We start from the raw sequence: 14795 nt of genomic DNA, 5'->3' as shown, positions 1-14795 counted from the left end.
ACACACCCGTGGACCAAAATTTGTTCCCATGAACTACATGGTGATGATTTACAAATGACAGACACATGACAGAAAATGGGATCAGTCTGGGAAAAGAAACAAAAAAGTTGCATTTTCTAAGCTAATCTATTTGCAATGGATAACTCAGCCAGCTCTGCTGAATCCCACTGGATTTGTCTTCACTAGAAAGTTAGGTCATGTGAGAACGTGACCTTGAAGAGTTGTGTTAACTTACACAATGTTAATCATGATTTAACACTTAATGGACACAAGTACAATTGTGTTTAACACCCCATCAGCTAGTCATGGTTCACCTCTACAGGGCTTAAAATGGACCAGCTGATGGGGTGTTAAACATGGCTTGTCCCTGTCTACACTGACTGCTAAGTCATGATCATCATCATCTATGGTAACACAATGCCCCAAGGTCGTGTTCTAACACGACCTAATTTCTCAACAAGAAAGACGAGGGCCATTGAAAACCATTTGTATGAAGAGAGATTGAAAAGGCTGAGGCTGTTAACCAGAGAGAAGAGATGAATAAAAGGGGATGTGATAAAAATACTCAAGATAATGCATGGGGAAGAGAAGGTTGCCCAGGAGCTCCTGTTTCCCATCTCATAATCCACAAACAATGAAACTGAAAGGAGGCAAATTCAAAATAGAGAAAAAGGAAAGACTTGGAAAGGGAAGCCTGTGGAACTCATTGCCACAAGATGCCATTGAGGCCAAGAGCATAGCAGGATTCAGAAAAGGACTGAACACTTCTATAAACAATTGTAACATCAGGCGTTATAATGGTAAATACTAAAAACACTTTGATGTAAACTCTAAAGATGGAGGGTTTAGATCCCATCCAATCTCCAATGGCTGGGAGTCAGAAAGAAGTTTGTCCTGGGGCAGGTGTCCCACAACTGGCTGCTGCAGGGACCTTGAACCTTCCTCTGAAGCATCTGGTGCTGGAGACAGGATACTGGGCTAGTCTGGGAAGTGCCATGTTCCTCATAGAGAGGAGCCCTGGGTGCAAAGGCACCGTGCAGGGTTGTCTCCCAGACAGCGATGGACATCTGAGAGCACACAACCCCATCCTGAGCAGTGCGTGCCCCAGGCGGGGTTTGTACCATGGGGGAGGTGGGAGGGAGAGACAGGAAATGGAAAACGGAGTACCCTAGGGGTTGGTCTTGGGGCTGGTTTTGTTCAACATCTTCATTAATGATCTGGAAGATGGGATGGATTGCACCCTCAGCAAGTTTGCAGATGACACTAAGCTGTGGGGAGAGGTAGATATGCTGGAGGGTAGGGACAGGTTCCAGAGTGACCTAGACAAATTGGAGGATTGGTCTAAAAGAAATCTGATGAGGTTCAACAAGGACAAGTGCAGAGTCCTGCACTTAGGACGGAAGAATCCCATGCACCGCTACAGGCTGGGGACCAACTGGCTAAGCGGCAGTTCTGCAGAAAAGGACTTGGGGATTACAGTGGATGAGAAGCTGGATATGAGTCAACAGTGTGCCCTTGTTGCCAAGAAGGCTAACGGCATATTGGGCTGCATTAGTAGGAGCATTGTCAGCAGATCGAGGGAAGTGATTATTCCCCTCTATTCGGCACTGGTGAGGCCACATCGGGAGTATTGCGTCCAGTTTTGGGCCCCTCACTACAGAAAGGATGTGGACAAATTGGAGAGAGTCCAGCGCAGGGCAATGAAAATGATCAGGGGTCTGGGGCACATGACATATGAGGAGAGGCTGAGGGAACTGGGCTTGTTTAGTCTGCAGAAGAGAAGAGTGAAGGGGGATTTGATAGCAGCCTTCAACTACCTGAAGGGGGGGTCCAAAGAGGATGGAGCTCAGCTGTTCTCAGTGGTGGTAGATGACAGAACGAGGAGTAATGGTCTCAAGTTGCAGTGGGGGAGGTCTAGGTTGGAAATTAGGAAAAAACTATTTCCCTAGGAGGGTGGTGAAGCACTGGAATGGGTTACCTAGGGAGGTGGTGGAATCTCCATCCTCAGAGGTTTTTAAGGCCCGGCTTGACAAAGCCCTGGCTGAGATGATTTAGTTGGGGATTGGTCCTGCTTTGGGCAGGGGGTTGGACTAGATGACCTCCTGAGGTCTCTTCCTACCCTAATCTTCTATGATTCTAAGGGGCCAATAAGGGCGAAGGAGAGAGACGAGGGAAGGGATGAAGCAAGTGGGGGAGTGAACACACTGAGGAGACGGGCTCAGAGGCAGGCAAAGGGCAAACCAGAGGCAGAATGTGTGGACAGACAGGGGGAGGGGAGTGAAGGGCTGGAGAGAGAGGTTGAGGGGAAGGGAGGGAATGGGAGCAGGAAGGGGAGCGAAAGGGGCCACATGGTGGGAAGGAAAAGGGCAGAGCGGGGAGGAGAGGAGATGGACCGGGATGGGGGGCAGCTATCACTGTCTCACTTGGGCACTGCAAGTTTCTCTCTTCCTGCACTATGAAGGTCATGGGCCAGATCCCCAGCTGGTGTAAATCAGCATTGCTCCCATGAAGCCTGTGCAGCTCAGCTGGTGCCCGCCAGCCAAGGATTACAGCTGGCAAGGCAAGTGGGCCAGAGTAGCCGCATTCAGCGCCGACAGCTGCCGGGGCTTAGGACAGGACGCATGCTGCAGTCCCTGCATCTCAGGGCAGGGGCATCCTGCAGCTCTGGCGGAGATCACTGTGTCACAGTGAAGAGCCGCTGCTCCCAGCGGGGAACGGGTCCCCTCTCACCCATCCTTCAGATTCCCTGCCTGGTAGTTTCCCTTTTCTTGGGTCCATCTGATTTTCGCTGCTCGGGGACGCTGGCCCCAGGTTCCTTGGCCCGAGCACACAGGGCAGGCGACAGGAGCTGTGTTCTGTGGGCCCGGACAGGAAGAGGGACTGTGTATGGATGGCAACCTGGAGCAGTGGACAGGACGCTGGGCTGGAGGCAGAAGATGCAGGCTCCATTCCCAGCTCTGCCATTGACTGGCTGGTGGATCCTGAGCAAGACACTTGTGGTCACATTTGCCAGAGTGGCCTCCGATTTGGGGTGCCTCAGTTTCCCACACTGCAGCCATATGACAGCTCTGAAATGGAGCTGTGAGCTGACAGTGAGGACCCCTCAGGCCTGAAGAGCCCCCCTAGGGCCAATGGAGACAGCAGAGATCTCCCACTGCCTTCCTGCAACCCCAACCACCAGCACTTGTTCAGAGAGCTCTGCCTGAGTCTACTGACCTCCATCTTTGGGCTCCCCTAGTGCCACCCACTTCCAAAGGGGCTAGGAGCCCTGGCATGTTACTGGGGTCAGCAGCTCAGAGCACAGGGACTGGTCTCCCTGACCCCCACCCTTCTGGGGACCACACATTTCCACCAAGGAATGGCTGCCGCTTGATTTATTCGCTCTTTGCAGCTATGGACAGAGACAGTCTCATTCCCTGGATAGTGACCTTGGTGCCTCCGTCTCTGACCACAGCACATCAGCCCTGGGACCACACCTCCCAGCCAAACACCAGCTAATTCACTCAGCCTCCCAGCTCCCCTGCGACTCGCATCTCCCAATTGACTGACTGAGACAGAGAGGCCCAGGGAGGTAGCGGCAGAGCCGGGGCGGAACGCAGAGCTGCTGACCTTCGGTCACAGCCTTTCTTCTCCAGCTTAAAAATCCTGCTCCTTTCCTCCTTCACTCGGGCCTGAGGGGGATGCACAGAGCTGCACTGGACTTAGTCCTCAACCCCTGCATTAAGTCCCTCCACCTCCCCAGCCCCCTCTCTGCTCCCCGGAGTGCCGGCTGGATGTCCTTTCATCTGCACCAAGTTAAGTGTTCGGACTCCTAGACGTGGACTGAAAACACTTCCCGGGTGATGCACTTGTAGGAAGTTTGTTTTTCTTTGTCCCGTTCGGCTTTCTCCTCCTTTCTCCAGCAACAGCTGGTTCTGCAAGAAATCGAATCCCTCCATTCTTGGGCGGACACACTGGATTATGTTAGCAGGCTGAGACGAGAGGCTCTTTAAGCATGGATGCGTGAGGAAAGATGTGGTCCCTCCTTGCACTGGGAGCTTTATGTGTAAGCTCATTGTGCGTACTGGGGCTTCACCAGTGCTCTCTCTTATCAGCACAGGTGGGGCTGACAAGTGAGCTGGGACCATCAAGTCTCTCATCGGTCAATGGTTTGTGTGCATTCCAGCCCTGCTCAGGAGAGCACTGCTGCTTCTGCTTGAAAATAACCATGTACTTTGGTTGACTCAATGTCTGAGATATTGATCACTATTTGCTCCAGCTGCCAATAAGCAAGGGCAACACAGCAGAGATCTGCAGTCTGGGTCCTCCCTATGTGCAAGAGGAAAACTCGCAATCCTCACATGCCAGGGGGCTGCTTTCACTCACCCTTTCACAGGGGAGGAGGGACACGAGGAGTAAACGCTGACCAAAATCACCCTAGCACTTGTTGGTTTTAAATTCTGAATTGCAAGCTGCTTCTGCCACTATTCAGATCTGGTTCTATTTTCTATTGGTGTGTCTAATATAGGGTGACCAGATAGCAAGTGTGAAAAATCGGGACAGGGGTGGGGTGTAATAGGCGCCTATATAAGAAAAAGCCCTGAATATCGGGACTGTCCCTATAAAATCAGGACATCCGGTCACCCTAGTTTAACAGATAGCACTTTAGTGGAGCCATATTCCACCAGACTGTGCAGTTCTGTTGAAATCTAACAGCATTGTGAAATTAGGTCAATTTCACCGGAATTCCATTGAAGGGAAAACAATTTCCAACATCCCGGTTCAAGATCTTCAAAATGAACCATTTCAGGTTTTTATTTAGAAATGACTTGTCACTTCAATTGTTTTTCTGTTGTATCATATTGCATATTGTACTGCAATACACAACATTTTAAAAAGTTAACATGGCCATTAAATATTTTGAACGACTCCAAATGCTTTTTTTTTCCCCTGGAATTTTGAAATTGCTGGGTTTTGTTCTGATTTGGAACACAGCCAAATTTCAAAACTTCAAAGTCCTTCATAAAGTGGAACTTCTGTCTCCCCCCAACCCCCTTCTAATACCGGAGGTATTTACACAGTGCTAATGGCTGAGTTCCTATGGGCAAGGGATTCCCACAAACGGGTTAGCTAAAATATGATTTTTCTCCTCAAAGAAAATAACGGCATTGCATAACCTGTGAAGAAAAGTCTTCAGGGCACCCAAGATGCAGGGCCTTACAGAATCTGGCCCTTTGAGCTGGTATTGAAGCAATTCCCCAACACAGGGGTAGAGAGCAGTGTGCAGCTGGAGGTGCTGACTTCCATGTGACATGCAAGACCAAGGCCCTAACCACATGGTCATTGAAGATCCAGGATTTTTTTTTACAAGAGCGTGAGAAAATGTTATGTCACAACTGCATCAAATGGCCTTTGTCTTACTTATCCTGGGCCGACTCTGATCTCAAAAGATGCAGATGTCAATCTGGAATAGCACCCTGGATTTCAGAGGAGTTATTCCTGGGTTTGCACTGGGGTGAGATCAGAAGCCATAATCCTCCTCATATGTGAACGCTTCTACTCTACTGAGTTCTTCACTATGCTTTATGGATTTTGACCTCTCCTTGACAGGCCAGCTCCCAGCTAAAGCCAGACAGAGCTAAGTTTGGCCCAGAAAACTTAGACAAGAATAAATTCCTTACGTGATAAATTTCATTGGACACAGACGTTAGAGGTGGAAAAGATGCAGGGGGCGAGGAGGGGGGGGAATCACATCTCGCCCTGCCCAATGCAGGATTATTTCTTGCACTGCGTGTTCAGTTCTAAATGACTCCAGGAACAGAGCTTCCACCACATCCCTTGGAAGACAGCTCTACAGTCCAACAGACCTCCCAGACTCAATTTGCTTCCTCTCAGTTCTAGAGCATAAGCCGCAAGCTGTCACATGTAATCATTCCCTTGCCTTATCTTGGGTAAAGCCTGGGCCTGTCTAGCTTGGTTTTTGGCCTGCATTTATATGGATGGGAAACTTCCACCCATGAATGCTGGGAAAAAACACCCCCTGATTCATGGAACTCTCTCAAGAGCTGACAGGGAGTGTAATAGCGCATTGGATCCAACTGCCAGCCACCTAGGCCTTCACAGGTGTGCTCCTGACCACTCCTAATTTCCCAGTGACATCAAGGGAGATCGACTGCTGAGCCACTTGCCCTATATACTTCAGTGGGACTCCTTCAGTTAAGACACCAGGTGCAGCTCTGGTTCCCCGGCTCCCGCAGACTATAGTACAAACAGAAGGGGTTCAGAGACAGACAGCCAGAATTAGGGGCCTGGAAAAGTCACCATCTGAAGAGAGACTGAATAAGCTGGAACTGTTTGTCTTAGACAGGAGATGAGTAAGAGGGGACGTGATAAAGGGATTCAACATCATGCGTGGTATAAAGAGGATCGAGCACTTATTTTTACCTTTGGCATGATACGAGGGCAAGGGGCCACGCAGTGAAACTGAAAGATGACGGATGTAAAAACTGATCGAAGAAAACGCTTATTTTAAAAACACAACATACCATTAGCCCATGGAACTCACTGCCACAAGATAAAGGTCAAGAGCTGAGCAGACCTAAACATTGACAGCCTATAGTGAGACCAGCCACAGTACTATGAGGTAGCATTTCTTTTCATACGGGACCTAGCCCTCATGTTTCAGGGAATAAACTGAGCACTAATTGATGGGGGCTGGAATAAATTTCCCCAGCAGCAGGTTTTTCCATAACTGTCCATTCCTGGGAATTTAACACCTTCTTAACAAACAGCTGTCCCATGTCGGAAATGGGCTATTGGCCTAGATACTCTGCTCCAGTACAACAATTGCTATGTTTCCTTATTACTTTGCAAAAGAACTGCTAGCAGTAGAGGGCCCGTAACTCAGAACTGAGCAGTTCTGATTCCATCTAGCAGAGGGCACTGGTGATACATTCACCCTGGCCAGGGCATTAACATGGCCAGTAGTGAACAATGGACCAAATTCTGCCTCCATTGTATCTGTACAAACCCAGTGAATTTCATGGCTGAATTTGGGCCTGTGTCTATTTGGTAACAGTGAGCACAAGCCACAACATAGAGATCTGGATCTCGGTTTAAAGAAAGACGTTTCAGAGTTTGCAGAGTATGAACAGAACCCAGATCTACTGATGTTCAATCACATCCTCTTCTGAATTTGGTTTGGTCCATTACAGAAGAGGGGTGTTTACACAATTCAGACGGTGTTTGGATCACAACTCCCTTCAACAGCCCTGGGGCAGGCCAGAGTTGAGGTTTCGTTTCAAGCCGATCACTGTAATCAGGTATGTTTATTCCCTTTACACAACCCAAGCTAGGAAAGTGGCACCCTCTAGAGTCTGGTCCACAAAAGAGGATAAAAGTCTACTACATCTGTCAGCAAATGGTGTTATTCCTTTAGTTTAAGTATTTGAGTCTGAAGCTTTTTAATGCTGAGTGTCCCAGGTTCAAGCCTGCTGGCACTCAACCAGCCCCTGTTACTAGAGGTGGGTGAAAATTTTCTGTCAAATACTAAATTCACTGAAAAATGGAGTTTCGGTGCAACCAAAACACTTGACAAATTTGGGTTGAATTCAATGAATAATTTTGGCCAAATAAAAAATGAGAAAACATTTTTTTCAAAAAAGTCAAAATGTCATTTCAAACCAACGTTGGAACGTTTTGTTCAACCCAAAGAAAGCATTGTCATTTTTTTGTTTTGGGGAGAAAAATGGGAAAAAAAATCAGTTTGGGTACAAAACTAATTGATTTTTTTTCAGATGATTAAAAAAAAAATCAATTATTGGCTCAGCTCTAATTGTTGCGTATGCATATAACGGCACATCTCACATGCGGCTGCAACAGATTGTTGTCTGTAAAGCAGCAGCTTCTAGCCTAAATTAATAAAACATTTCAATTAATTTCATCATTTTATTTCCTCAAAAATATACCAACAAGCGCTTGGCTGCATTTTCAAAACCGCCGACCCCTTGGTCTCATGTAAACATATATTTTTTGTGAAGCATCGATTATAAATTATTGTAAACAGCTGTTTCCTATAAGAAATTAATTTAAACACTGGAAAAAATAATAATGATACCAACTAATGTTTTTCCTCCCCGCCCCCCCAAGCTGGTCCTACAGTCAGATCAATCTACCCAGCTCTAATTATGAGAGGTCATGTGTCGGGATAAATGGTGCCGTTCCCGAAAGTACTCGTGGCAGATTGGACATGTCAGCGCCTCCTCCCGTCTCCTCTTGCACTGAGACTCTGCCGAGGAGTAGTCCTTTTTGTGATGGGACCGCATGTGGAAGACTAAGTCGGACGTCATGCGGAAGGAGAGGTTGCATTTTGCGCACCAGTTCTGGGCGGCCACCCCGAAGGACGTGAAAGTGGGCGGCAGGAGAGTCAAGGAGGAAGAAGAAGAGGAGGAGGTGGTGGTGGTGGTTTGCAGCTGCCCCCCAGTTGGTTTTGGCCATGGTTCTGAGGTACATGGGAAAGTGTTGCTTCGGCTGATGCTCGTCTGCAGTGTCTGAGAATTACACAAGTCACCGACAAAGAACGTGGAATTCAAAAGGTTGCCATAGCACATGACATCTGCTGTGGTGATGAAGCCAGACAACTCCCCCAGGCTCTTCGGTAGCTCGTTCATGAGATGGGAAGAATTCCCGGCAGGCTTGTCCACCAGACACTTGGTTGGCTTGCTAAAAGCACTTTTCTGTTCCCCCCGGGCTCGGGTGGGCCATACGAAGGAGAACGCGCTACCTGAGGAGTTCAGTACCACGTCCTTGGGCATCTGCTCTTTGCCAAACTGGCCCAGGCCACCCCCTTGCTCCACCTCCTTTGCTCTCTCATTCCTCAACCGGTCCTTCATCCTCCTGACCTCGGTGAAAGCACTCTGTTTCTGCTCCAAGGCATCCTTCTTCACCGACAGCTTCCCTGAGCTGAGCTTCCAGACGGAGCCAGCCAAGGCGTGTTCCCCCACCGCCTCCTCCTTGCCCCCATAGCTGTGAGCTTCCCCCAGGTTATTTGTCTTCTCCAGCAACACAGATTTCCTGCTCCTGTTGTTCTCTGCCTCTTCCGACTTTGTTCTCTTCTCCCCTGACAGCCCACGGGGGTCATCTCTCCGCATGGCTATTTTGACCTCCAGATCCCTTGCCAGGCTGTGGAAGTTTGTGGCCTGCTCAGGCAAGTGGCCCTTCCAAGCCTTCTGCTCCTGCAGATTTCTCCCCGGCGGGGCGTTCTTCTCTGGGACACAGAGGAAGCGGACATGGGCCAGATAGGAGTGCCCGCCTTTAAAGGCCTGCTCGCATTCCGGGCACCTGAGCTCTGCGGAAACAGAAAATAGCCATTGAGTTTTGCGTAGTCAAAGTCCCGCCTGCCCCTAAGGCCTGGCTGCTCTCGCTGACACTAGTCTAAACCAGGAGCAACTCCATTGCTGGGTCACTGGGGTCAAGCTAACTGGAGTGCAGGGTCAGGTGCCAGCTTGCTACAGGAGGCACCTTGCATACATTTCCTTCCACACGCTCCACAGCCCGATGCTGGCTGCTGAGTCATGTGCTCACAGCAGACACTGGCCTGAATCGACGCTTCGAACTCTGTGGCAGCTCAAAGCCCAAAACCCAGATCTGCGCCTGATCTTGCCAACAGCCAAATCATCTTTACAATGGTCTCAATGAGAAACCCAGCTCCAAGCACCCTGTGGATCCAAAACCAGAATCCAAACGTGGCTGCACCTCTCTCTACTCCATAGATCACTCGGGAAGCCTGCGTACAGGGGACAGCCCCACTACTTATACGGACAGAGTTATGCCGGTGTTCTTAGAACACTCCTATTCTGGGATAAGAGGCCTTTTTTCTATTGCATTTACATCCCCTCCAAAGTGACATAAGCTAAACTGATAAAAAGGCTGTCTTATACTGGATATCTATGTGGGAGGCGGTTATACCAATATAACTCTACTGATTTAAATTCACACCTTAGGTTATATCAAAAAAACGTTCCCACTTTGAGTTGGTGTGATAGGACCCTCAATGGCCGCGAAGCCTAGTGGCTAGATCGTTGGTTAGGGGGGCTGTAGGGAGATCTGAGCCCTCCTTCTCCTTCAGGTCCTGGCCCAGGGTCCTGTGTTGCTCAGCCCCTAAACAGGGGAGATGGCTCTTTCTCCCAGCCATGGTGGGGGGTGTTCAGGGCCTGTTTTCCTGGCCTGCTCCCTATGCAAGTCCTTTTAGTTTGGGGCGTGGCCCCACTAGTCCAGTTGCCCAGGGCCATCCCTACCCATACGCAAAGCACGCAGCTGCGTAGGGCACCAGGAAATTTGGGGCACCAAATTTCCTGATGCCCTTTGCAGCTGCATGCTGCTCCAGCCCTTGCTCTGCCTCTTCCCCGTGGTCCCGCCCCTGCTCCACCCCCAGCCTCTTCCCACCCCTGCTCCGCCCCACTCCCACTCCACCCCTTCCCTAAAGCCCCTTCCCCTGCTCCGCCCCAGCCCCACTCCCACTCCCCTGAGGACTGCAGCAGGGGTCGGGCCTGTACTCACTGGCAGCAGTAAGGGCAGCGACCCGGCCCCAACCCGCTCCCAGCCGTGCCGCTGGTGAGTGCTGGGGGGTGGTTCCCCCCTTCCCCCCCAAGTCCCAAGGCTGGGAGCCATGGGAGCAGAGCGGAGCGGGCTGGAGCCGGGTCGCTCCACTTCCCGCCGCCTCATGAGTGCGGGGTCGGGCCTGCCCTGCACTCACCGGGCAGCGGGAAGTGGAGCGACCCGGCCCCAACCTGCTTCGCTCCGCTGGCTCATGCTGGGGGGAGGTTTCCCGCCTGCCCTCCAAGCCAGCCCCCCACGGAGGCTTGGGACCCCATACACCCACACGGGGCTGCGTAGGGCACCAAAATGGCCTTGACTGAGCCAGGCTCCCTTCTTTTCTCCCCCTCCAGGGCTGGCATTGGCTGCAGATATAACGGGGCGGGACTATTTGAACCCAGAGGTTTTCTTTAACCCCTGCTATGTCCGGCAGCAGGCTTTCTGCTCCTTCACAGTTGGTAAATTTCCAGGCCACTATAACCAATTTTAAACCGCTCTAAGTGTGTCTACACACACACACAAGTTGCACTGCTTTCACTAAAATCAGTTTGAAAGCAGACTGGGTGCAGACTCCTGTGTGGACACACTTCTATCAGTTTAAAATGGGTTAGAGCAGACAGCGAATTTACTAACACAAGCTATCCTGCTACAAGCCAGATTTAAATTAATTCAAGACCCTCCACACTGGGTTTAGCACCAATTTGACAAAGTCCATTTAAATATCACACCATAAGTTACACTACAGCCTTGTGAGTAGATGTGGTGTGAAGCTGTCAATCTTTCCCTAATGCGCAGTGTTTCTTTAAAAGATTGTATTGCTTTCAGTGTTATTCATTTTCAAAGCAATTCATGGAGTATAAGTGAATCTCTCCCAGCCAAATGTGTTCCCAAGAGCCCCTGAGAATTAGGACCATCTGCACTTACCCAGGGCTCAGCTAATTTAAGCAGATTGAGCTGTATCAAGAAGTGTTCAGACCATGAGCTGTTTTCTGTAGCCCAGTTCAGTTACATCATTCGAGCTCACCTCTGACCCTATGGCAGCACACCCGAACCCCTAGGCTCGAGCGGCTAGCCCAAGTCTCCACCGGAGCAGCTATCCTTAGTGAGCTAGCTCAAGCCCTGTTAGCACAAGACTGTCAACCATGGCTGGAAGACTCCCTTCATTGACTCCAGCTCAGTGCACCAATAAAAAGATTTGCTTCTAACTGCCCAGCCCTGAAAGCCCAGCCTGGGATCGGAGAGTCAAGCTGGTCTCTTCCCCGCTTGCCCAGCATCACCTGTAACAAAGATCTTGCTCTCAGTGATACCCACACAACCTCAGCGTCTGGCAATTTTCCCTTCAGTACTCACCAGTTTGGAGAGTCCTGGCTTTGATGGCGCTGAAACCCAGGAGCCTGGAAAGCTCCTCATCGTACCACACAAGGAGCTCCTCGTTTTTGCCTATTTTCCTAGTAGATCGATAATACAACTGGCTGTTTTTTAAGTAGGCTTCCAAGTTCTGTTCCTTGCTATTGGCAGCTGCTTGAACGAGCCTCATCCAGGGCAGTCCAGCGGGGCTATGCACCGAGGTGACATCTACCTGTTAGACACAAGGCAAAAAGAGAGACAATAGGGACCAAGGATGCATAAATTCATCAACTCTCTCAGCAAAGGCTGTCCTTTCTTGTCTTGCACGTGATCCAGTATGTAAGGGCCGTGGCCCTGACGCAGCAAACGCTTACACAATGGGCCTGATCACACTGTCTGCAGCCTTCCTGAACTACACCTCGCGCCCATGGGACCACAGAGCCTGCAGCTGTGGGAAGGCTGGCGAGATGGTGGGGCCATCTGCATCAGCCCATGGAGCAAGACAGAGACACCAGAATGCGGCAGGCGGCACCCTCTTAAATGATGGAGAATCCTGTGCTGTCCTGCTCAAAGAGTGACTCCCCCTGCACCGATACCCACCCTCTCTCCCTGCCCTGCTGCTCCCACTCCGCCTCTCCCCAGTCTTCCTCTGCAGCATATGTGCTCTCAGCCCTGACACAGTCATCTGGGAAATCTCACCTGCCCACTTTCCTCTCTCCTCGGGCTGCAAAGAGAAGGAGCCTCCCCAATACACACAAACACATACGCACAAGGTTCTTCCTCCACAATTTCAGTATCGCCCCATCTCCAACAGGCCATGTCAGGGCAGGGCTGTCTTCAAGTGATTGTGACACTGCTGTTAGTTTGCTGCTCTGGGACAGCAGCTCTTTCCAGACCTGACACACTCACTACACCTAACACACCGTTGTCACAATATATACCCATAAGGTGGCATGTAATATATCACTGGACAACTAATAACTCACTGATCATTAATATTCTTGCATGGTACATGTAGAGGGTCTGTACAAAGAGTTATGGAAAGCAGTGCGTAAGTCCAGCCTGCGCTAGACAAAGGAATGAGTGTCTGATTGACAGGCAGGGAACACAAAGGTACGTTTAAACAAAGCCATCAGCCTCATGAGTGTGGGAGATAGCCTCCGGATTATAAAGTCAGGGGGCCTGAACCTCAGCTGAGAAGTAATTGAATCAGCTGATTACACACAAGATTACTGTATTATAAAAGTGCATCAAGTCAGGTCTTTTCTGAAAGCTAATGACACACTGGTGATTAATATCACTGTGAAATGTCTGTATTAACACTCCATGAGGGATTATGGCTACTCACTGATATTACGCTTTAAAATCTGTGACCACAGGGAGAAACAGGCTCTCTTCCAGACAGGAGGCAGGGAAGGCATCTAGCTACCTATCTCCAGTGAAATTAAGCAAGCCCCATTTCCATACAAATCAGCAGGGACATGAGAAGTTCACAGGAAAGGAAGCGCTGAGTCTGGAGACAAAACAGGGAGCTTGAAAGAACATAAGAAAAGAGAAGAAGCCATCTCAGTATCCACAAGGGGCCAGACCTCTTGCAGGCAGAGAAAGACAGGAAGCTGAAGTCTCTGCAAGACTTGCTATCACTTAACCTAAGCCCTTTTGTTAATAAACGTCTTTTATTTTTACTGGAACCCAACTCGGTGCTGTGCTAGCAGGGCAGGGTGTATTTTCCCCAGCTGTAATGTGCTTTTGTTGGCAACTGCAGGACAAATGGTCTGGGGGAAATTCAGGACTGACGGGTGTTGGGGTCCCCCAGCAAGTAGTAACCCAGGCTGGAGGACAGCAGGGCTGGGCTAGGCTGTTGTGCTGTAGACAGGCTGCTGGGGTCGGAGCGCTGAACCAGGGCTGCATGGCACACAGACACTCAGGGGACTGCACACTTGTCTGCTGGCTGTCGGCATCCAGGCTGTGAGCCCCCGCAGCAGAGCACTGAAGGCACCCAGGGTTACAGGGCTAGCAGTGACACTCCCCCCTCACTGGTGTGGGTTGCCCCCCCTACCCCGAACGTCAGCCCTCCAGGCCCTGTGATGTGCGAAGAGCTGCCCAGAGCAGCCACCTGTTCCTTCCCCTCCCCTGGGAGCCCCTCTCCCCTTGTGCCTGGGGTGCAGTGTCTGCCAGCCAGCGGCACACACAGGTAATTCTAACCCAGCCACTGCCCACCCTCCCAACTGGCAGCTGGCTCCTGTAGTCCCCATGCCAGTCCAGCTTCCAGCTTCCTCTGTCCATCCAGCCCTCCAATCTCTTCTGGCCAGCCTTGGCCATTTTACTCAGAGCTCCCTGTGTTTCCTGCTCCCCACCTGGCTGGCTGGCTGGCCTCTCTCCTGCTCTCCAGCGCCCACTCCCTTGGCAGCATTCAGATCCCCACCGCTACCAGAAATGCGGAGCTCCCTGCCCCTGCAGAGCTCCTTCCCTGAGAGGCTCTCGGATCACCTCACTGCCCAGTCATTCAGCCTCACTCACACCACACCTGCCCACCCCAAGATAGGCCAGGACCATTATCCTTGTGGTACAGATAGGGAAGCTGAGGGAGAGGAGGTGACTTGCCCAGGGTCACCCATCGAGTCAGTGGCAGAGCTGGGAACTCAAGATGCCTGGTCTGCCCTCAAGTCAATAAGCCTCGATCTGGAAAGCATGAGTATGGCATACCAGATAGAAACCAGAAACTCCATTACATTGTTCTCTGTTGTCAATTCACTCCAGAAGAGTAAGTCATAGAGAAATTAATGTAAAATGATAACCTCTCCCTAGGCTATAATGAACAAGCCTATAGAATTTAATAAATAACTAGATCCCTGCCCACTGAATCCTACAGGACA

The 14795-nt window shown here is 50.4% G+C and overlaps 1 protein-coding gene across 5 annotated transcripts in view; it reads right to left on the bottom strand.

The window, feature by feature from the left end:
- Positions 1–7964: 7964 nt before the first annotated feature.
- ZNF488 (zinc finger protein 488) overlaps positions 7965–14795 on the bottom strand; it is a 34907-nt gene continuing 28076 nt past the window's right edge. For 3 of the 5 annotated variants that reach the window (XM_074959908.1, XM_074959906.1, XM_074959907.1), the window contains 2 exons: positions 11923–12151; positions 7966–9325 (listed from right to left, as the gene is read on the bottom strand). In XM_074959908.1, coding sequence (XP_074816009.1) covers positions 8160–9325; positions 11923–12151 — 1395 coding nt within the window. In that variant the 3' untranslated portion in view covers positions 7966–8159. Of the gene's footprint in view, positions 9326–11922; positions 12152–14795 lie in introns of all 5 variants that reach the window. The other 2 variants (XM_074959903.1, XM_074959905.1) reach the window with 1 other exon arrangement.

This window comes from Natator depressus, chromosome 7 (genome assembly GCF_965152275.1).
Source record: "Natator depressus isolate rNatDep1 chromosome 7, rNatDep2.hap1, whole genome shotgun sequence".
Lineage (NCBI taxonomy): Eukaryota > Metazoa > Chordata > Testudines > Cheloniidae > Natator > Natator depressus.
The sequence above is the reverse complement of the archived record's forward strand: the minus strand, read 5'-3'. Positions and strand labels throughout refer to the sequence as shown.